This window comes from Bidens hawaiensis, unplaced genomic scaffold, assembly GCF_021521415.1.
Source record: "Bidens hawaiensis isolate Kalapana, Puna unplaced genomic scaffold, B.hawaiensis_p1.1 tig00016838_1, whole genome shotgun sequence".
NCBI classification, from domain to species: Eukaryota; Viridiplantae; Streptophyta; class Magnoliopsida; order Asterales; family Asteraceae; genus Bidens; species Bidens hawaiensis.
In genome coordinates this window covers 138664-162892 of record NW_027492554.1, presented here as the reverse complement: position 1 = coordinate 162892, position 24229 = coordinate 138664, and the positions used below count along the sequence as shown (strand labels likewise).

Genomic DNA, 24229 nt, shown 5'->3' with positions numbered 1-24229 from the left:
AGTTTCATATTCGAGTTTTATTTCCACTTGTTTCTCTTAGTCATAACCAAACTATAAGCGAAAACTGAATCGTTAACCCAAATTAACCATAACCGAGCAAAACCAACAGTTACAATTAATTGAATCTAATTAACCGAACATTTTAGTTTTGGTTACAATCAACGTGTCTTCATTAACCAACGTTAACTGAAACCAAACTAAACCGGGTTTGTTTGTGTTATTCAAAATTATATACCTCCTTTTCAAGATTCAAACATTTAAACTCATCTTTCTAGCATCCATAGCCGAGTTTGAAAAACCATAAACCAAATTTGAAACTGACATGTTCCGCATTTGAAACTTTATAAAGCTTGAAACACCATAACCAAACCATTTTCAACCGAAAACATATAAAAACATACATTGAACAATCTACCTGACTTTACCGAAAATGACCTATAACCGATACTTAGCCAACCATTCAGTTATAGTTATAGTTAACCAATCTTTCAAAACCGAAGCTCGAGGGGCAAAATTGTCACATTTTGAAATTCATCAAAGTATCTTTGTCTTGAACAAAAAGTCAAAATTCAACACGCGTATTCTAATTCCAAATTCTAACACTTATCTTCTCTCTCATTTCTTTCTTTTCCTTCAAGCCATCGTAAACCACCACCAATTTCGATTAATCAACGATCATCATTCACCTTTGAACCCGTCAAACCACACACACGTTCAATTCAATTCCATCTTATTCGCACCCATTTTCTCAATTCCATTTTCATCACTTGGGTAAGAATCTATTCCTCTTCTTGTTCTATGCACATCTCACTCTAATTTGTTTCAATTGATCGTTGTTATTCGTCAATTTCGTTACTTGTTACTGGTTTTAGGATCTGGGTCTCTGGATCTTGGTCCTGTAGGTTTTAATTTCATTTTAGTCACCCCTGTACATATCTAGGGTTTGTTGGTCCGTAACAAATTGAACCTTAATCATGGGTAAAATTTGGGCGTTTTGATGTATTCGGGTTCCAATCGGTGAAATATATTCGGGTTTTGTTGGGTTTGGGTAAATATTAACAGAAAAGATGTCGTCGGCTGGTGTGATTGCGATTAGTCCGTTTAGTGATGACTCGGTGTTGCCGTTGGGGCCGGTTTGTAACCAAGAAGAGATTATGATCCATTTGGCGATACCGGGGTCGGTGGTGCCGATGAGAGTGTTGGAGTCGGATTCGATTGAGTCGGTGAAGCTTCGGATTCAGAGTTATAAGGGGTTTGTTGTTAAGAATCAGAAGTTGGTGTGTGGGGGCCGGGAATTGTCGAGGAGTAACTCGTTGGTGAAGGATTACGGTGTTGGTGATGGGAATGTTGTGCATTTAGTTGTTCGGCTTTCGGATTTGCAAGTGATTAATGTGAAAACGTCGTGCGGGAAAGAGTTTACGTTCCATGTGGAGAAGAATCATGACGTCGGGTATGTGAAACGGAAGCTTTCTAAGGGGAAGAAAACGGAGGATATTGATGAACAAGAGATCTTGTTCAAGGGTCATAAGCTCGAGGACGAGAGGTTGATTAATGATATTTGTAAGAATAATAACGACGCGGTTATTCATTTAGTCGTTAGGAAGTCTGCGAAGATTCGACCTAAACCGGTAGATAAGAATTTCGAGCTCTCGATTGTTGCTTCGCAGTCTAAAGACTCGAAAAAAGACGATCTTGCGGTTAGAGAACTTAGGAATGGAGCTCATGGTATAGAGTATTACGGGTCGGTTCCGAAAGAAGCTTTGAATAGATCTATATGGTTAGAACCGGTTATTGTTAACCCGAAAGCGAGTCTTCCGACGGTCGTTTTGGATTTAATTAACTCGACTTACGACGGTTTGATGAACGGGAATTATCCGATAAGGTCATCGGAAGGTACCGGTGGGGCCTACTTCATGACGAATTCGTCGGGAAGTAAATATATTTCGGTTTTCAAACCGATTGACGAGGAACCGAAGGCGGTAAATAACCCGAGAGGGTTACCGGTGTCGACGGACGGCGAAGGTTTAAAAAAAGGGACGACGGTCGGTGAGGGTGCGTTACGGGAAGTTGCTGCGTATCTTTTGGACCACCCGAGAGGCGAACGCAGGGGTATATCCGGTGTGGACGTTGGGTTTTCGGGGGTCCCGCCGACGTTCTTGGCTGCGTGTTTGCACAAAGGGTTTAACCATCCGGACGGTGTGAAAGAGAAGATCGGTTCGTTGCAGATGTTTATGGAGAATAATGGGAGTTGTGAGGATATGGGTCCCGGTGCGTTTCCTGTCGATGAGGTGCATAAGATCTCTGTGTTGGATATTAGGATGGCGAATGCTGATAGACATGCCGGAAATATTTTAGTCAGTAAAGGGCAAGATGGTCAATTTGTTCTTATTCCGATTGACCATGGTTACTGTCTTCCCACCAGTGTAATTTTCATATCTTTGCTATTTACAATTTAGGGGTGTGCAAGAAAACGAAAAAACCGATCCGAAACCGAAAAAACCGAACCGAAACAAAAACCGAAGATTTGGTTTTATGTCTTTGTAAAAACCGAACTAATGGTTCGGTTTTGGTTTTGCATGTAATAAAAACCGAAAAAACCGAACCGAATTCCTAAATTTTTTTAAATTTTTTTTATATTTTATATTAACTAATTTATAAGAATTTAATAAATATGTTACTCAAATATTTTTGGTCAAAGATATAACAGTCTATTATTTTACAATTAACAAATTTATATATATCTAAATTCATTATCTTTTGCAAATTTTTTTCGGTCTAAAATTTTCAACCTCAAATGGCAAAAACCAAAAAAAAACAAAACCGAACCGAACCGAATCCAGAAAGAAAACCGAAAAACTAAAACCAAAACCGAAACCAAACGGTTTCAAAAACTCCAAAAACCGAAGTTTTGGTTTTCGGTTTGGTTTTAGCTAAAAACCGAACCAAACCGCACCACGCACACCCCTAATCTAAATTATTTTATGTTTGTTTAAATAGTTTTTAAAATATGGTTTTTGTTTATTTTTTAATTTAACATCAGTTTGAAGATTGCACATTTGACTGGCTCTACTGGCCACAAGCTCGCAAACCGTTTAATCCCGAAACAGTTGATTACATCAAGTCACTAGATGCCGAGGAAGATATCGCGTTACTTAACTTTTACGGATGGAATTTACCATCCGAATGTGCACGCACTCTTCGTATATCCACTATGTTACTTAAGAAAGGTGTCGAGAAAGGATTCACGCCTTTCATTATCGGAAATATTATGTGCAGGGAGAATATTAATAAGAAATCCGTGATTGAAGAAATTGTTGAAGAGGCGGAAGATCTTGTTCTTCCCGGTTGTAGCGAGGCTGCGTTCGTTGAAGCTGTTTCTCAGGTCATGGATCGTCGTCTAGATTTAATCGTTTAATACGAAGGTTTATGGAACTTATAAATAACTAGCATATATAAAATTTGTTTCTTTTATTTGTGTGTGTACAAGACCTTATGTGCATATGTTCTTGGCACATATGTTTCAAAACCTTCAGCAGTTAAAAGTTGGTTATATTTGACTATTCTTTTGTTTGTTGTATTTTGGTGTCGGGTTTTTCGTCGGTTGGCTTGAGTTTGAGTGGAGTTTAGTCTTCTTGAAGAATTTGTATGCACAAATGAAGTGTTAATAACAGCCAAGAGTATAACTTTAGGATCAATCTTGTGATTTTGACATTTGTTTTATTCAGTTGATATGAATAAATAGACAAAATGGTTCTTTGTTTCTTGTGATCGCCATGGCGATCGTGGTGTTGCTAGTTAAGAAGGAAGTTCGTCGGTGTTACAGGGAATGACTGCAACGTTATCAAACAGATTCCAGCGCTTTAACCCAACTGGTTGATACTGAGCCTGGCAATATGAACGGGTTGGGTCGGTTGGATAACGAGTCAAGATGGGTTCTAAGCAAATTCGGGTGAAATAAGTTGGTCTAAAAAAGTAACATCGGTTCTAAGCAAATTCGGGTGAAATAAGTTGGTCTAAAAAAGTAACAGTTTGGCTTGGGTCAAAACAAGGGTGAAATAAGTTGGTCTAAAAAAGTAACAGTTTGGTTTGGTTCAAAACAAGTTATGGTAAACTTCATTTGGTCTGTTTCACCTTCATTTGTTCATTTGCTATGTTTCAAATACTTTTTTTTTTCGCTTTCTTCTCTGAAGAAACACTAATTGACCCCGGGCAGATTACGGATAATCTGGGGGGTTAAATAGATGTTTCCCACGAGGGATTAGATCCGGCAAAGATGGTTCTTCTGATAACCTGCAAAACAGACACCGTGAGCTCGTCACTGAGAAGGGGGGGTACCTCCTTGTGACCACCCTCTGGCGTGAGAATCAGACTAGATTGCTCTTGTATAAATGTATATTAAGAGATTGCTAGAGCAGATATCAGGTATATGATATAAGATATAAGATACAAGATAAGATGAGATGATCATACCTTTTGGAGTATTTATAGCCGAAGGTAGGTTTCCAAGAAGGTATAGCCGGCTGAATAGTATTCCTGTTCTACCAACTGTAGCCTACACACGTGCCATGCTGGTAGTTGGTGGGTAGGTAGCGGCTGATAGTGACCAGGCCGGCTGTGTACTATTCCTTTTCCACCAACTGCAGGCTATGCACGTGGTATGACAGGAGTTGGTGAGTAGGCAGCGGCTAATAGTGACATTAGGTACAAGAGCATGCTGCTTGTTGTACTGTTGTCAGTGAGCTGTCGTATCTTTGGTCAGATCTTTTGTCCATACCTCGTCAGGTACAGTACAAAAGATCCTCCCGTATCGTACGGACTGGCTCTTTTGGGCGGGAGTATTCCCCCTCCCGCCTTTGTGCGGGAGTGTTCCCGGCTTTGCTCATTCCTTCAGGTGACTACTGAATTATTTTGAGAGTTAAGTGCCTTGTGCGTGTACCCTTGCTGCGCGGGTGGCCTTCCCTGGTGGCTTGTATCCGCAGCTGCGGGAACAGGCGGAGTACTTCACCAATGGGAGGCATTTCCTGCGGGAACAGCTTGCGTACTGCGCGTAAGGACGTCACGTCTCTGAGCATGGTGGGTCCTGCTGGCCCAGTTGGTTTCTGCGCAAACGTCCCTCTTCAAGGGGTTGCGAGTTTATCCTTTGCGCAGACGTCCCTGTTGAAGGTGAGTCTTGCGGGTCCAACTGGGCTCTGCTGGGACCTACCTCTTCAAGTCCCCCCAGTCCAATGTTCTTTTCATGAATGTTTAATAAGTGAAGTGAACTTTTGGACTTAAGCAAAGTGTTTTGAAAAGGGTTTAGTTTTTAGGTTTTCCATGGGGATTCTTCCCGCGGAAGTCCTAATGTCACGTGCAGAAATTCCCGACTTTCCTGCTTGATCTTTGGGTATGATGCGGGTAGGTCTGTAACCTCCTCGCAAGTCAGGAGCGTTGAGTCCCACTTGTGTAGATTCTCCATGAGGTTTTGGTAGTTTTGAACATAGTGATCAATTATGTTAAAACAACCAATTCCATCTTGGAGCTTCAAACAATATAGTTCTCGACGTTCCCGCTATGCGGGGATGTTATTCCCGTTTCCGCAAGCATGGCCCAGAAGATCCTTCTTGGTTTCAATTCCCTGCGGAGTGCTAGATATGTGAAGGGTTTTGCCTTGACACTGTACCCGCACTCATCTTATGGTTACTTTACTTCCAAGGTATTCCTGGCAACAATTCCCTGCGGGTGCGAAGTATGTGAAGGGTTTTGCCTTGACACTGTACCCGCACCCGTCTTATAGTTACTTGGTCGCCGAGGTATTCTTGGTTCAATTCCCTGCAGGTGCTAAGTATGTGAAGGGTTTTGCCTTAACACTGTACCCGCACCTGTCTTATAGTTACTTGGTTGCCAAGGTAAGGGGTATTTTCCCGCTTACTTTTGAATCTTTTTGAAATTTTGAAATTCGAAGAGTTGGTGAAAGGATAAGAACAGTCCAAACTGTTGAAACGTCGTCCGACGGTTTCTTCTGACAGTGTCAGGACGTGCAGGAAGTTATGGCGACGTGACAGTATATGGTCATTCCAGGCGCTTTTTCAGGCGCGTGGGCGCGATTTTTCGGGCGCGTGGCCGCGAAATTAATGGCACGCGTCCTTTCAACAGCTGTTGCCAGCTTGCTCTTTGCCACGTGTCATAGTTTCATTGCACCTGCGATTTCTCTCTCTTCCGCATTAAATTCATCGCATTAATTGCGATGAGTATATAAAGGGGGAGAGGGTCCTTTGCAATCCACACTTTCACTTCTCTCTTCATCTTCTAAACGATTTCCGGTGAATACTCACTATTCCGTCGAGCATTCTTCTGAAATCGTTTTTCTGTACATCCAAACATGTCTTCTTTTGCCGAGGAGTCTGACGTGTTCGTCGAGAATCCGTCGTCCACTTCCGATAAGGACGACAAGAGCACTGCTGGCGAGTGCCAGTGCGCTCTTCCTGCCGAGCTTTTTCAGTACATCGTCCGGAAGTTCATGCTCGAGCCGTACGAGCCTGAGTTTCCGGAGCCACACCAGACGGTGTACGATGCCCCCAAGGGCAAGATAGGGGTGTACGCTGCATTCTTCGTTTATGGGAATCTCAGATTCCCATTGACGAAGTTTGTATACCGTGTATTGGAGAGGCACGGTGTGCATCTGACGGAGGTACACCCGATAGCGATCGCCAAGATTCGCCACTTTGAGTGGGTGTGCCTCATTCTGGGCGTGGAGCCCCATGTTGACCGGTTGATGACCTTCTATTCTTAGAGGTGCATCCAGGGGTGGTACACCTTGGTCAATCGGATCAAGGGGTTGAAGATTTGCGCCATCGAGCGCAGTCTTCGGTCGTGGAAGCGTGAGTTTTTTTATATCTCCGCTCGCGTCGTCCCCCTTGCGATGACGTTTAAGAATGGGAGACCACTCCCAGCCCTTCACGCCCTCAACTACCAGGAGGCGGAGAGGTTCGCCAAGATCTCCCGGGTCCAGACTCCGGTGTACCGCTTTGCGGAGTCTGGGATGGTGATGCTTGGGATGAGCCGGGTGTGGAAGGAGGCGTCCCAGATTCCCATCGTCCTCGAATACGGTTTGAACTCTGTCCCTTACGGTATGCTCTGTCTTCTTTGTTGATATAGGTTTCTCTTCAAACTGTTTATTTATTTTTTTTTTCTATTTCAGAGGGGAATGACTTGCAGTCGCTCCTGCAGCCGCGGGAGGCTGATGGTCCCGCTCGGATGGGTACTCGTGCTCTCGATGAGAACGAGTTGCCCATCTTGGAGCAAACGAGGGATCGGTTTGTGGAGGTCTACCCGCCAGGCCACCCTATTCTGAGCGCCACGCGGCCAGGTAAGGCGTTATTCAACCCTCGACCTCTCAATGCTGAAACCTCTGCTGGAATTCCTCTAATCTTGTCTTCTGATGAGGAATACGCAGATGGTCCTCCGTTAGTGCGGAAAAAGAAGGCTGCCGGCGGGAAGGGTAAGGCGAAGGTTGCCTCCACAGCCGATCCGGTGCATCGGTCTGATTCAGAGACCGAAAGCGAGGAGGTGGCGGGGAACCCTGGTGGTGATAAGACCACTGCTCCGGAGGCTGAGACGACTCTCACCTCCGAGCAGCCCAGGACAACGACGGTGAGCGGCGTGAAGAGGCCGGCTCCATCGGGTTCGTCCCCGCCTGTTCGCACTTTTAGGCTCAAGAAAACCCGTAAGTACAAACTTCCTTTACTTTTTAACTTCATATCTTTCCGCCATTATACTTATATGTTCTTTGTGCAGGCGTGGATGCTACCGCATTCCAGGGTGGAGCGGGGAGGAGCACCTCCGGACCCATGACGGTAGGCTTGGTCAACCTACCTGAGGTGATGACCCAGGCGGCTGCGCCTGCTTTAGTTGGTTCAGTTGCTCACCCAGTTGAGCCAACTGTTCCAACTGTGATGACATCTCCGCCGGCTGTCAGTTCCATATTTACTGAATCTTTCACTGAGCCGGCGGTGAGTATTTCTGCGGGCTCCTCCGCAGCGGCGACCACGGTTGTGAGTTCACCTCCGGTGAGTTCACCTCCGTTGGTTTCTACCGCGGCGGCCTCCATGCCTCCTCCGACGTCGGCAACTACGGCCGATCCCTCAGGTATGCTTGGGGCTTCTCGCCAACCTCTGCCTCCTTCCCATCTGCCTGACCTCTTGGATGGATTTCCCTTGGGTTCAGGTGATGGGTTTAGCGGCTATCGGCCTGTTGTCGACCCTACAGGTGCGTAGGGTTCTTTTGGCCTTTTTTTTATATCATCTTTTCCTAACTGCTTTTTGTTTTTTGCAGTGTTGGATTCCAATGAAGTGTATGTTCCACGATGGAACATCCGCCGAGGAACAACCCTTCGCACGTCTGTGGAGTGCGTGGAGTGGGCTCGTCACGCAGCTCCCAGTGGTGCGTTGGGGGAAGCAATGGCTAGCAACCAGGAGGGTAGGCTAACCAATGAGCTTCGGATTCTCCTGGCCCGGATGCAGCCGCGCGTCGAGCTGCTTTGTCGTGAAAACGACAAGTTAAAAGCAGCTCGTATCCAAGAAGTAGCTCAGGCGCGGGCTGTCCGGGAGGAGAACAAGAGGCTTGCCGCAGTGGCTGCGGAAAAGGAGAAGGCCTTCCAGGCCCTTGAAGTTGAAGTTCAGGCCCGTCTCGAGACCCGTTCCAAGGCTGCCCAAGCTGTTAATGAACAGCTTCGGCTGGCTAAGGAAACTGCCCGGAACGCAACTGAGAGGGCCACCAAGGCTGAAGCTGTCGCTGAGCCTCTACGCATTGAGAACGAGGAGCTTAAAGCCAAGCTAGAGAGGCTCCAGCAGGCTCATGATGCCTTGGCTATGGAAGACGCCAAGAAGCTCCAAGAGATCTTGGACCAGAGGGGCGTGCTTGACCACACTGAGCGGAAGCTAAAGGGCGTTGAAGAGGCTGCTGCAAAGGAAGTGTTGCTTGCCAACCTTAATAAAAGTGAAGCCGAACGCGCCCGTAACCAAGCTCAAGCCGCCCTCCAGGAGGCTCTGGTTGCCAAGGAATGGCTTCTTCGAGAAGCGTTGTCTCAGGTATGCGTAATTTCATAATGTCTTTACGCTTTTCTCTGTACTTAGAAAAGGTTTTGACACATTTTCTTTTTGTAGGTTGTGCATCGGGTCTTCACGGATACATCTTATGACAATGCTATGAGCGCAGCCCTCAACGCTTCTCATGAGGATGGGGAAAAGGCCGGCTTCCTGCTTGGTCTAGGGTTCGTTGAGAAAGGCATCCCGCCTTCCAACTTCCCTTTATATGATGTTGATACTGAAGCTGTATATGACCAAGCAGTGAATCAGTATGCCGCATTCCCGCATCCGGTGGTGGAGAAGGTGAACGAAGTTGCTGCTGCTGATGATGGGCTAGCCATTCTAAAGACCTTCCTTGAACCGCCACAGCCAACTGATGGTGCGGGTACAAGTGGGTTTGGGGGGAGTGGTCCTGAAGCTTGAACCTTAAGATCCCTTCCCACTGTTAGGATAGGTTTACATTGTATAGATTTATATTCTTGTAGGCGGGTAGTTACCCGGCCATTCTTGTAATACTTGAATTATTATGAAATATAAATCTTTTTTCACTGGATTACTTGCTTTATAAACGTTATATGACTTGCTCATGCATACTTTAGTTTAAATTAGCAACTTTCCAAGTGTTTAGAATAAGTTAACCTTTGAACGTGGTAGATAATAGGTTGAAGTTTTGCTTCCTCCTTCGTGATTGTGCGGGTAAGACCGTCACTTGCACTTAGTAGGATGGCTAAACTTTACCTATATCTGACATGCGTGGAGGTTTTCCTCATCTTTTCGTTAGAAATTTTCTAAGGTTTTAGAATAAGTTAACCTTTGAACGTGGTAGATAATAGGTTGAAGTTTTGCTTCCTCCTTCGTGATTGTGCGGGTAAAACCGTCACTTGCACTTGGTAGGATGGTTAAACTTCACCTATATCTAACCTGCGTGGAGGTTTTCCTCGTCCTTCCGTTAGGAATTTTCTAAGTATTTTGAATAGTTTAACCGTTCGACGTGTGGTTGTCAATAGGTTAGTTCGGTTTCTTCTATCATGATTTGTGCGGTTAGGACAGGCACTTTCATTTAGTGGGATCACCAAATTTTACCTATGACTGACCTGCGTGAAGGTTTGCCGTTTTTTGTGTTTATGCGGGTTTTGCCGCCTTCCACAAGCAACGATTTCTTTACACTTATTTATGCGGTGAAAACCGGCATCAGTGTTTTGAATAAATTAACCGTTCGACGCGCGGTTGTCAATAGGTTAGTTCGGTTTCCTCTATCATGATTTGTGCGGTTAGGACCGGCACTTTCATTTAGTGGGATCACCAAACTTTACCTATGACTGACCTGCGTGAAGGTTTGCCGTTTTTTGTGTTTATGCGGGTTTTGCCGCCTTCCACTAGCAACGACTTCCCCACTTATGTATGCGGTGAAGACCGGCATATCAGTGTGGAAAGTTAGTATAAATGTAAGATCATCAGCATCAATGTTCTAAGGAGAATCATTTCCATTAGAAGTGGCTCTGGGCCTTTTCTTTACAAGTTTGGAATTGATCTACATGCAAACTGTGTGATTGAGCTCCCTTCCATGTTGTTGGGATGGGAGTGCCATCGAGCCGATATGCACATGGTTCGGGATCTCGTTGTTTACGCAGTATGTAGTCTCCAACATTGAAGCTGCAATTTTATTCGTGTTTTCCCCAACTGGGGTTCTACACGCATCAGCCTGCTCAGCGTTCGTTACGCCACGAGGTGCGCGGGCGTCCCATCTCTGACAAATGCTTCGACGATGTCCTTCACGTCTGTGCATTCTTCAGTGTTGTGGCCTTTTGTCCTGTGAAAGTCACAGTATTTGCTCCGATCAGCATTGTGACGATGTCGGATTATTGGAGCCTTTGGCCATGGGAGCTCCTCAGTGGCGAATATCTCGGTGACGCTTTTGGTGAGTGACGTCCATCTGGAGTTCTGGTTCTACTGTACGTTATCCCTTCCGCCTAACCGATGTTGCAAGCCGGATGAGGTGTCAAAGTTTACCCTTGACTGCCAAATGCCTAGCTTCCGCTTTTTGTTTAGTCGGGCGGTAAGGACGTTGTCTTCTCTTGTTTTCTGGGTGTAGAGGTTTGTGCTCTGGGGGAGATCTCTACCCAGTTGCTTCTCCGTTTCCGCAAAGCGTTTAGCTGCTGTCATGATGGCATCCCATGTGGATGGCATGCCATCTTTACCCGTTAAGGTGCGGATGAGCTCTGGGTCGTTCGCGCCCTGGATAAAAGCAGCGCGAACAAGATCTTCGCTAATATTACCCAGACTTAGCTTCTTTGAGTTGAAGCGAGTGATGAAGTCTGGCAAAGATTCATCTTCCTCTCGAATGCATTTGAGGATTGTCCATTGCTCTTCGGTATACTTTCTTTGTTGGCTGAAGTGTTGGCTATACTTCTGCTGGAAGTCTGCCCAATCGTAGATGTGGTTGACCGGTAGACGATCGAACCACGCTCTAGCTGGCCCAACAAGCGTCATTTGGAACATGTAACACCACGTAGGTTCCGTCCAATTACTGACGGCTGCTCCCGCTATGAATCTGTTCAAATGATCGTCTGGATCAGATATACCATCGTAAGTGCCGATGTTGGACATCTGTTTGGCACTTTTCGGGGCGATTGTTTCCGCAATGTCCCTTGCAAATTTGGACGTTCCCGCATTTGCCGCAGTTGGTCTAAATGCTTTGGAGAAGTCACGTGGGTTTCCACCCGCGTTTTTTGGTTTGAAGGTTTCTCCAAAATGCCTTCTCGGTTGGGAGTCCGTTTCCTTACGCTTCCCTTTCGCCCTATGACGAGGGTTTGCGTCACTATCGGATTCCTCCGAATCATCGTCAAAGTACTCTACGAATTCGTCAGCCTGTTGGAGTGAACGTAAGCGTTCATCCAACTCAGCTTGGAATTCTTTTTGACGTGCTTCCGCCCACGCTTTAACTTCATCGAGTGTTTGGCGGGGGAGCCTCGTTTGTTGTCTCTCTAACTGGGTATCGGTGAATCCCAGTGAGCGATTATTTACTGCACTTGCCCCAGCTTGGGTAACTGGGGTAGTGTTCGTAAAATTTACTGCACTTGCCCCGGCTTGGGTAACCGGGGTAGTGTTCGTAAAAACTGTGTAGTCGCCGGTATTCCCCCCAGTAGCTGGGGTTGTGGTTACCGGAGTTTCTTTAACCATCTTTCCAGAAGTTTTGAGAAAACTGAAAAAGATTAAGTTCTAGCTTTTATGCACGGATGGCGCCAATGAAGAAACACTAATTGACCCCGGGCAGATTACGGATAATCTGGGGGGTTAAATAGATGTTTCCCACGAGGGGTTAGATCCGGCAAAGATGGTTCTTCTGATAACCTGCAAAACAGACACCGTGAGCTCGTCACTGAGAAGGGGGGGGGGGGTACCTCCTTGTGACCACCCTCCGGCGTGAGAATCAGACTAGATTGCTCTTGAATATAAATGTATATTAAGAGATTGCTAGAGCAGATATCAGGTATACGATATAAGATATAAGATACAAGATAAGATGAGATGATCATACCTTTTGGGGTATTTATAGCCGAAGGTAGGTTTCCAAGAAGGTATAGCCGGCTGAATAGTATTCCTGTTCTACCAACTGTAGCCTACGCACGTGCCATGCTGGTAGTTGGTGGGTAGGTAGCGGCTGATAGTGACCAGGCCGGCTGTGTACTATTCCTTTTCCAGCAACTGCAGGCTATGCACGTGGTATGACAGGAGTTGGTGAGTAGGCAGCGGCTAATAGTGACATTAGGTACAAGAGCATGCTGCTTGTTGTACTGTTGTCAGTGAGCTGTCGTATCTTTGGTCAGATCTTTTGTCCATACCTCGTCAGGTACAGTACAAAAGATCCTCCCGTATCGTACGGACTGGCTCTTTTGGGCGGGAGTACTCCCCCTCCCGCCTTTGTGCGGGAGTGTTCCCGGCTTTGCTCATTCCTTCAGGTGACTACTGAATTATTTTGAGAGTTAAGTGCCTTGTGCGTGTACCCTTGCTGCGCGGGTGGCCTTCCCTGATGGCTTGTATCCGCAGCTGCGGGAACAGGCGGAGTACTTCACCATTGGGAGGCATTTCCTGCGGGAAAAGCTTGCGTACTGCGCGTAAGGACGTCACGTCTCTGAGCATGGTGGGTCCTGCTGGCCCAGTTGGTTTCTGCGCAAACGTCCCTCTTCAAGGGGTTGCGAGTTTATCCTTTGCGCAGACGTCCCTGTTGAAGGTGAGTCTTGCGGGTCCAACTGGGCTCTGCTGGGACCTACCTCTTCATTCTCGTAAACTTAATACAAAAATCCGATTAAATTCTATAAATAGCTTGGAATGGAGATTTGTATCTAATTAATATTAGTATTATACTTATTGAGAAAACATAGAATACAATAATTGTTTAGCGTACATTAGGTATAAGAATACTTATTTTCATGAAATCGATCTATGAAATCACATCACAAGATCTCGAAATCGTCAATACATATCCAATTAATCATTTGTTCACCGAAATAAACAGTTTTGGATCGTTAATCAATCAATTTTTTACTATCTTCACGAAAACCGTGTTTGAGCGTTTTAGTATTTTTGGCTGAGCGTTTTAATATTTTGGCTGGGCGTTTTAGTTTTTGGCTGAGCATTTTAGTATTTTTGCCTTTGAGCGTGATTCGCGTACCTATCGTACGCGCAATTATTGTACGATAACTTTACCCTATACTTATCTAAGCAATAAGCTCACTTGCTAACACTTTAATCAAGTTAAGTTTAGACCATTTTATTTTCCAATTAGTATTGAAGTTATAAACTGTAGAGTAGTATTTGTTACAAAAGAAAAAGAGAATCACTGTAACTGGGTGGCGTTGGCAGTAGCGGTGGTGGTGGTGATGTCAGTCGTAGCGGTGGTAAAGGCGGTGGTGGTGTTGGTGTTGGTGTTGGTGTTGTCAGTCGCAACGGAGGTTTGTAATTCAATGTAAATAATGTAAAAATTTCCATCATAAGTCATGTGCTTTAGCTTTACATAGAGATCACTTACACAAAGGCACAAACAATCTCATTGCCATAAAATTTCCCACACATTCAAAAAAAAAAGAAAAACACGCGCCTCCATTCACCGTTTCCTGTTTACTTTCGTATGCATTTATGGTCCCGTCTACAAACGGGACCGACAAAACAAAACCAAGCAAGTTAACCTCACATATTTGGAACGTAAACAGTAGTACCATCATTGTTAGGTGGTTCTTTCCATATCCGACCCGTGACCCGCAACTTGAGCTCTTTCTTTTCACCTCCAGAGAAAAACAAGGCCATGTTTCTTTGTATTATGAGCCCGTCATGACTGTCCCGAACTTTTCTGTGACCGTCTCTTATGCTCCGAGGGGTACCCTCCCATATGAGCTTTCTGCCATTCCCGCCAACTTCTAAACTGTATCGGTAGTTACGTGCATCGTTTTCGTCGCCCATGAACCGGAGGAATGCCATGTAGACCGGCGCCATGCTGAGCTGGAACGCCTCGAAGTGGAGGCAAAAATACTGGCCGTAGCAGTTGAACACCTGCGTGTAATAATAAAATTGTAACATAGGGTTTATGGGCCGACCCGACCCGGCCCGGCCCATTTCAGGCCATACAAACATGACCCATTTCAACGCAAACTCGTTTTGACATGCTACGCAAGTCGTCCATCTAGCCACCTTTAAGTTACAAGAACTTACTTTTAAATGTAAAGATCTTGTAAATATTAATAATGTTTAGAATATGTAAAGTTTTGACCATTTTTAAGTCAAACATACAACTCTCAAGTAGAAATTAAACATATGTAGGTAAGAAACAACATTAAACTATTCGAAAATCTAAGAATTTTTGTTAATAACAATATCATATCAAAAAATAGTAAAATTTTGCGTTACCTATGAGTGTAACGAACTGAGCCAAGCCAAGCCAAGCTCTACAAGAGCTCGGCTCGTTTGGAGCTCTATTTCTAGTGCTTGAGCTCATAAGTAGTTTTTTAAGCTCGAGCCGGATTGGCTAGTCTACTATTTATTGTACGTTTTATATAAATTTATGTTTATAATTAAAACATTTATACATAACATTATATGTGTCGAGATACTGTACAATAATGCTTTAACGTACGATAGGTACGCAAGACGCTCAAAGGCAAAAAAATACTAAAACGCTCAGCCAAAAGCTAAAACGCTCAAAAACGGTTTTGGTGAAGAAAAGTAAAAAATTGATCGATTAACGATCCAAAACTGTTTATTTCGGTGAACCAATGATTAATTGGATATATATTGACGATTTCGAGATCTTGTGATATGATTTCATGAAATATAAGTATTCTTGTACGTTAAGCAATTATTGTATTGCATCTTTTCTCAACATGATATATTATTTAATTACTTTGATCATAATTTCATCTATAATAGTTATTATTACTATTATGTAAATATATATTTAATACATTAAATAAAAGTCATAAAGATAATGGACTCATTTAGGCTTGTGAGCCTACTCGAGCTCAATAAGTGTCATCTTGATTCTAGCTTTTAGCAAGCTGATCTCAAGTAGCTCACAAGCGGTTTGGCTCGTTTACACCCCAAAAAGAATGTGAATGATACTAACCGTAAGCATCCATGTGGCGTTTTCAACTTCACGAGGATTAGACTTCACATAACGGTGATTAAAAGTGTACCCTGAATGCATATCGACTTTATGATCATCTCTCAAGTGAGAAACTAGATACGAGATATCACCTTCAACCGAGCATTCTGATCCAGCATATGGACAGCTGTATGGCCTAAAATTACAGACAGATTCATGTTTCAACTTGCTGTAATACGGAAAGAATCCGGGGCACCCGTGGGAGTTGTATTTGCAAGGAAACTCGAGTGATTCCGCCACTTTTTCCAAAGCAAGACACCTTATATCCCCGAGTTCTTGACGGCACGTTGGACACCTGTTGTGGACCCGTGTCTTACATGTTGAGCATATCGTGTGCCCGTTGTGACACTGCACAAAATCATAAAAATAAATTTTTTACACAAATGTGTTGCATACTTTGCATAGAGATGAAATTGACTTTTCAAAGTCAAACATGATATTTCAAGTTTTCAACACTCAAGATTGTTTCTTGAAGTCATGATATATTATTACAAACTGGCAGTGTTGTAAAAAATCCCGACTAGGTGCCGATTAAACGCTAGTCGCTACCCCACTGACGTGTCGCCGATTAATCCCCATTTGTCCAAAATCAGCCAAAATTATTGTATATTTGAAAATTTACATATAAATTTTAATCCGATTAATTCCAACTAATCCTGATTAATCGCTAGTCCCTACCCCACCGCCATACTAGCGTCTAGCAATTTCTACAACACTGCAAACTGGTGATAAAATCATAAAAATTCACATTAATATGATTTGACAAAATAATATGTTTGACCAAAAAGTCAAAACCAATATCATAATCCTAAAATCCCTGAATCAAATCATATCAATAAGATAAATAAAATTAAAATTAATAAAAATAAAAAAAACAAACCTGATGAATAGGAGGGTACATTGAGTTGGTACAAACAGGGCATTCAAGAAGCTCATGAACACTAGTTGTGGGATTAATAGAAGGCACAACAACATTATTATTATTATTATTATTATTATTATTATTATTATTATTTTTATGTTGATGATGATGATTCTTGGAAGATGAAAATTGGGTATTATTTTGATGATGGTGGTGGTAATTATTATTATTATTAATATTAATATTATTATGATGGTGATTATATGGGATTTCATCACCATCAGAGGTTGAAACACATTCAATGTTATCAATTTCCATCTTGAAATGGAAAAAGATTAACACCCTTGAAGCAAAAAGATTGGATCTTGAATAATAATAATAGTGGGATTTGAATAATAATAATAAGATGTTGGTGTAAAGATGAAAGCTTTTCCCTCCCCAATGAGGTTAAAGATGATGAAATCAGGGGAGGGAGATGAAGGCAAGAATGGGCAACAGGATGTGCTTTGCTTTTCTTGATAGTTTTTTTTTTTTTTTTTTTTGTGAAATGAGATCAGTGGATAGGGTTTATTATTATTATTATTATTATTATTATTATTATTATTATTATTATTATTTGTAAATTGTGAACTAGATTACAAAATGTTGGATTAATGGATTATTGAATTATGTATGTATATGTGTGTGTGTGGTTGGTTGAGATGGGCTTATCAAATTTGGTACTCTTAAGGAAGTAAATTTGTATTATATTATTTCTATTTGAAGAAAAATAATGTTATTTTGAATGTAATGTATCTATCTCTTTTTGTATCTTGCATTATTGTTATTCTTAAGAGTGTAAACGAGTTGAGCAGCTTGTGAGCTAGTTAAGATCTTCTCGTTAAAAGGTCAAATCGAGTTAAGCTTAAACGGGCTTAAGCTTTTATTAAGGCTCATTTAAAGACAGACTCAAGTCTAAGCTTCATATATTAGCGTGAGCCGACTCACGAGACTAAATGAGCTGTTTATTTACATAAATTTTTATTGATATAATTATATAATATCTTTTCTTATACATAAACATATGATAAAAAGGTTTTAAGTATATTTAAATATGTATATAATTATTATTATAATATATAAATAATAAAAGACACGAGCATGAATTTGGCGAATTACTCATAAATCGAGCTCGGATTTTAGAAATAAAACTCTAAACTAACTGGGCTTGTGCTCAAGCGCTTTTAAATTAAAACAAACCAAGCTCAAATTTAACTCAACACATTTACACCCATAGTTATTTCTATGACCTGATCTGCTAAACAATCTCACTTACTTTAAAGATATACAAAGGATAGAAAATTATGACATGATTGAAAAACACTGTTGGACACATCACTACATCATGTCAATGATTTGTTTATTGTTCTATCTTTGTCAAGGGAGTTAGTTTCTTTTTTCAAAAAAAAAAAAATTTGAAACTATCAACAAAATAACCTCAATAAAAGAAAAATCAAGCAAGAAACTCACGACAACCAAAACCCAAAACCACCTACTTACAACCAACCAACCAACCAACCAACCTAGCGCAAATCTTTCGAAGACACCGACCCCCCCCCCCCCCCCCTCTCTCTCAAAGGGATAAGAAAAATAGAAAAATAAAAGGATTTAATTTTAGTTGGTTATAAATAAAATGAGAAAATGTATTGAGCAATGTCACAACGCCCATAACCATCTTGATTGTGATGGCTGCCTAACATATATCTTCTTATCTTACATACCTAATTTCAAGCATGTTATGCATTTATAAACTTCCAACCTCGTCCCCTACATGCACGCATCTAATCACTTCTATAACCTCTCCTATCTTTAAATTCTTTTATATTTAGTTATATAATATAAAGTATCTTAATGTGTGTGTATGTTTATTTACAAGTTTGAAGGAAATATATGATATTATGATTTTTTATCCACATCAAGAACAATGTTTGGTATTTTGGTTCATAGTCATATATTTTTTTTTCATAATATGAAAATATGTAGTTAGTTTAAATAATATGGACTAATTTTCGGGTTTTAAGCGGATTCTTATTTTATCTTGTATAACATAATTGTGTAACTTCAACCAACTACGTATGAAATAGTAAGTCAAACCGGTGTTCCCGTAGGGTAACTACTACATGTAACAAAATCTATAGAAGATTCGTACGAAGTTGTTGGGTATTCCGAGTCCTCTCGTATCAAGCACGCACGCATCTCCTCTCATATGATATTAGAGCATATGTTATCATCACGCCCAAGACACGGAAGAGCATCCACATAAGCAAACACCTTACTACACCGTCACACACGGGCACGGGGCATGGCCATTGGGGCTGGCAGTAAATAGGGTGGCCATCTTTGACCAGATAGAGATTAAATCTAAGCGCTTTACTTGTGAATCATTGGGTTGTGTCGGGAATAATGATTATCTAATCACTAACCAAGTCTCTTCCATTACATCCCTTTTGGGTATTTTGAGTAAGAAAAAAAATGTTTACACGTCTTTAAATATTTTCTCTCACCCAAGCCCGCATAACACACGACACGTGATATGGAAAGACATGCTACATGCAAACTTTAACAGATGAATCACACTCTAAATGAATTGGAACATTGGCATAGAGTGTCCTAAATTCCTAACCTAGTATCTGTTTGTTGGCTGTTGAAAAAAAACACTTTTCTTTGTTGCAATTTCAGCATGATAATATTCAACATGCACAATTATGATATCTTCTAAACCACTCACTGACATCTTGGTTGGTAGTTAGTTAGTTGATCAACCTAAGATCCATGAAAATTATAACAAGATAAAAACTAATTATATGATCTTTCAAACAGTTAAGAAACTAATAGAGTAGGTACCTTAACTACCATCATTTAAAGAATTGTCTATTCTAATTAGAGCAAACTTATTTATCATCACATAAATACATAAATAGTCACATTGTTTGGTGATGAGACTTTGAAGTTTTAAAAGACACCACAAGTATCATATGAAAAGTGGTAGGCTTATGAAAAGACATCACCAGTAGTATCAATGTATCATATGATGAGTCAAATCCTCAATCATGCAGACACAAACGACAAACCGGAAATTTTTAGCGACATATGAAAACGATATCAAGTACTATAAAACTGAGCCTAGTAAAATAGATGGGTCAGGTCGAGCGGGTGGTTGGTTAGTATGGATATGGGTCAGAACTGATCGCTTAAAAAGTAGCTTACTTTTGGTCGGGTCAAACACTGTTATAACTAAACAGGTTCCGGTCAAAACAGGTCGTTTTAGACTTTTAGTAAAAAGTTTAAGTGATCAAAATTTACAAAATAAAAGTGTAAACCTCAAAATGAATTTTCATGAACCTGCGTATTTATCTCAAAACTGTAAAGTCGCGACATTCTACAGAGTTTAGTACGAACATGGTTTAAACCTTAATGTGGCTTGACACATCATCCACCGGAGCGTATTTAAGAACTTTCAAATTAGGCCTGGTAAATGATTGGATCGGTAACAGTTCAAACCGAGCCAGTTTAAAAATAGTTCGATTTGGTCGAAACGTACATCATCACTAAAGTTTATTATTTGTACCCATTGTTATATACAACACATTTTCAAAATATCTTATTACATAAAACATACTTAAAAAAGTAAAAAAAAAAACACAAGAAACAAGTTAAGTAACATAAAAAAAAGTTTTACCATTGATTAGGAAAAGCTTCTCTGTATTTTGAATCATCACCTGCAAGATTCACCTGTCTTGCAATAGCCTTCCTACTCAACAACCGCGAAGCCAATCTATCTTTTGCAGTTACTTTCTTCTTCAACATCTTTGCAAGACTCGCTTTTTCTCTACCCAAATCTAACTCTCCAGCAGCAGACGAAACCGGAGTCGAAGCCATTGCTGCATCACGTAACACCGCATCATTATGCTCCCGAACCTTAGCAAGTTTAGCACGCTTTAGTTCCTTTTTATCATATTCTCTTTTCTTTATAACCTCTTTATCTCTCTCTCTAACGTTCTTAACCGCCTGTTTTAACAAATCCTCTTGTGAGAAGTTAGTAATATCCGGTTCTTGATTTATTATCATTCCTTTATCGTCTCGAGCAACAATGGGCCCGTGAAACGGGCATACTTTCAAATCCCGTCTCTCACATAACCCGCCCTTTCTTAAAGGTGCGCGACATTGTTGAATTTCTTTACGTTCTTCTTCGTATAAGGTTGCTTGCACGTTTAATTCAGCGATCTTATTAGCTGGGATAACCGCGTCATGGTCAACCCGACCCCAATGAGCTTCGACCTCTAACCCCCTTTGGTTAGCCATATGAACACGGTTCGAACCCCAGTTATCCAAAAACGAACCCCATTTCATCACCGGAGCTTCATCCATAAGCTTTCTTTTTCCCGGATCCAAATTGGGATTCACCTTCACCTTCAAATTAGAATTTGTTTCTCTACTTTTACTGCATTCGGGAGAATCGTTTTGTTTAGCGAGTGTAACGGAATTTGGAATATTAAACGATATACTCGCACCATCTTCCCATATATCTTCTTCGTCATCATTTTCAGGAGTTGACAGAACGCATCCGACTTCTTCACATTTCTTTTCTATTGATTTGAGATTATTTCTAAAATCGATAAACTCTTTTAACATGGTATCTCTAAGTCGGTTATCTGACAATTCTACCCTTATGAGAACCGAAACCGATTCTTGAACTGCAACTAAATGTTTAGTCACTAAAACCTTGTAAAGTTCTCTTAACGCATCGAACACCACTTTATTTTCACTGTTTTCTTGTACTTTATCTGCTTCCGTCAACGCATTTTCACGAATCGTGCGCAGTTCCCGGTTACGAAACACTTCCAACTCGTCTTCATCGATAGGATCTAAAGCTACGTTCTCTTCTTTATTACTTATAATAATATCTAAGCATTCACTAATTTCATCAACTATTGAATTAACTTCATCCTTAATCGAAGCGATATTGGACTTTAACAATTCATACTTCTTTAACAAAATCTCTTTCGTTTTTAACTCTCTTTCTCTTCTCTCCTGCTGAATTCTTGCTGCATTTGCTTGAAGATTTGGAAACTGATACCGAAGGGTGTTCTTTAGATAATCATAACCTAATCTAAGCTGTCTGTAATGGATTCCATATGTTAAGTTCCAGTTTTCTAAAAACTCTATTGCTTTACACCGCAATTTGGATGCAATGGCTGGAGGTGCAGGGAGTGGCTGTTTGCTTCTGAACCCGACACTCAAAGTCAACAATTGGTCCAAATTCTCAACGATTAGGGTTCTAAAAAGCTTTGACCGCATGAACAGTTCATGGATTATAGTTAGTGTGAGATACCGTACCTGTAATGTAACTGCATGTCAGAATTTCATCTTGAAAACAACCACTATTTGAGAGCTAACAAAACAAAGAAGCATTGCATTCATGCCTGCAAAAGTAAAAGCAATACATGTCTTGGCATTTAACCATTAAACATTAACCATTGCTGTAACAAATTATCGACACATAAGCATAACCATTGCTAAACACTTAAAACTTACAAACTAGTTATTCAAAACGTTCAGCAAATGAACCATCACAGAAGTTTAGGTCAATGTAGATTGCGCCTAATACATAGGACTGCAAATGAACCAAACGTTCAGCAAACTGTTCATGAACCGTTTGGCGGGAAGTTCGTTCGTTTAATAAGTAAACAGACATGAACGAGGAACTTCGTTCGCCTAACTAAATGAACGAACACGAACAGAGACTATGTTCATTCATTTGCATTCGTGAACGTTCGATAATGTGTTCGTTTACGTCCGTTTGTGTTCGTTAATGATTGTTCATTAAAGGTCTTTTACTACTTTTTAATGACTTTCCTAATCTCATTATAAATATTTAAGCCAAATTATAGACTATAAAACAAATATATACGAGTATTACGTGATTAATTAATATGCAAAATCACAATACGAATATAAATGTCAAAAAAAACACCAACGCAAACTTGGTAGAGTAAGCGAACCGTTGGCACGAACCATTCTCGGTTAGCCAAGTAAAAAAAAAAATTATTTGTACTCGTTCGTGTAAACCGTTCATTTCCTTAATAAACAAACACAGAACAAGAAATTTCGTTGTGTTATCTGTTCGTGAACCGTTTGTTCATCCGGTATTAGCTTTCATCTACACCTATATTTCTAACTTAAGTCTTAAACTTACAAACTAATTATTCAATAACTTATGTCACAGATATTTAGGTCTAATATGTTAACAATATAAATATATGAGCTTCAAATATTATATCAACAGAGTATACGCAATTAACAACTAATTGACAAATTACATGAAAACATATAATAACATACAGACCTGAGAGTGATCTCGTTTCATGAGGCTCATTAGGTTTTCAACCGCTATCCGGAGCTCCGAATCCGAGTCACGGACAACGGATTTGATTGATTTGAGGATTCTCGGATCCAAGTCGGGTCCAGTTGAGTTGGTTGCTTTCTCTATTAACCCTACCACCACCGCCACCGTCGTCTCACCGTCGTCTGCCATCGCCGGAACGCCTGATTTATTATTATTTTTTTAATTTTTAATTTTGACTTTATTTTGATTTTGGGTTTCTTTTTGGATATGTGGGATTATTTTTATTATATGGATCCGGGTCAATGTTAGAGGCGGTGGATGATCGATGGTTTATTATTTTACGATAAAAGTTATTACAGAATTTCATATTATTTTAACTCTTAGACGATCTTTATTCACAACTTAATTCAACTTAACCTTTAATAAAAAACTAATTTTTTTTTGTCAATCTAGGGGTGAGTAATAATCGAATCGTTAACTGAAACCGAATTGAAAACCGACGGGAACGAACCGAATTAACCGAACTGAACCGAACTCTTCATTTTTTTTCATATTTTCCAGCTTTTTTCCCTACATTTAATGTATTATACGTAATAATAGTTTAGTACTATCATTTTCATGTATTTATATCTCCATTCCATGTAGTAATATCTCAATTTCATATATATACCTTCATTTCATGTATTTAAGCATTCATTTTATGTATTTTTAAGCAAAATTTTAGCCTATGTTCGATATCGGTTGGTTATTAACCGAAATTAACCGACCGGTTCGGTTTGGATAATGATAATAACCAAATCGCGCAAAACCCTACTTCAACCTACACAACTCAATCTAATATAAATTTTCACTCTCATTCATAGCCCAACACAAACCAATTTTTGCTAAAGGTTGTAATTGGATAGAAAGGTTATTCAATGCTAAGTGTTTTGATACTAAGTTCAATGTTTCTGTTTAAAGGAAAATAAAGAAAAGCACACTTATGAAAATTATGAGGATTTGCTAAGTCTGGATAATTATTAAGAGATTTAAAGTGTTGGTGACTTCCTGAATATTATTATCTCATAAATAATTAAGTTATATCGTTTAAGCATATTTTATGTTTAGAACCTATAAAATATAAAAACCACTTAATGTAATTACATTCTAACAATATATTGAACTAAAAATGTACTATTATCAACAATTAGTCACAACCAAACACCTACTCATCAATAAGGATGCGTATCATCGAATACTTCATGGACCAGCTACTGTGGACAGCT

At 40.8% G+C, this 24229-nt stretch overlaps 3 protein-coding genes across 4 annotated transcripts; 1 reads left to right on the top strand and 2 right to left on the bottom strand.

Annotated features, from left to right (window-relative positions):
• The first annotated feature begins 263 nt into the window (after positions 1–263).
• LOC143552314 (phosphatidylinositol 4-kinase gamma 4-like) lies at positions 264–3560 on the top strand. Its single transcript, XM_077042570.1, has 2 exons — positions 264–2423; positions 3041–3560. The coding sequence occupies exons 1-2, from the start codon at positions 1068–1070 to the stop codon at positions 3413–3415; spliced, it is 1731 nt and encodes a 576-aa protein (XP_076898685.1). The 5' UTR covers positions 264–1067; the 3' UTR covers positions 3416–3560.
• A 10469-nt stretch (positions 3561–14029) lies between these two features.
• Positions 14030–17108, bottom strand: LOC143552313 (E3 ubiquitin-protein ligase SINAT5-like). Its single transcript, XM_077042569.1, has 3 exons — positions 16598–17108; positions 15679–16065; positions 14030–14609 (listed from the first exon to the last, which is right to left on the bottom strand). Exons 1-3 carry the CDS (start codon positions 16895–16897, stop codon positions 14250–14252), a joined length of 1047 nt encoding a protein of 348 aa, XP_076898684.1. The 5' UTR covers positions 16898–17108; the 3' UTR covers positions 14030–14249.
• A 2976-nt stretch (positions 17109–20084) lies between these two features.
• LOC143552312 (UV-stimulated scaffold protein A homolog) lies at positions 20085–23192 on the bottom strand. 2 transcript variants are annotated; one of them, XM_077042568.1, is made up of 2 exons: positions 21956–22139; positions 20085–21842 (listed from the first exon to the last, which is right to left on the bottom strand). In XM_077042568.1, the coding sequence occupies exons 1-2, from the start codon at positions 21970–21972 to the stop codon at positions 20294–20296; spliced, it is 1566 nt and encodes a 521-aa protein (XP_076898683.1). In that variant the 5' UTR covers positions 21973–22139; the 3' UTR covers positions 20085–20293. The 2 variants fall into 2 exon arrangements, with proteins under 2 accessions (XP_076898683.1, XP_076898682.1); XM_077042567.1 differs by lacking the exon at positions 21956–22139 and adding an exon at positions 22965–23192 and having other exon boundaries at positions 20086–21955.
• Between the last annotated feature and the right edge of the window lie 1037 nt (positions 23193–24229).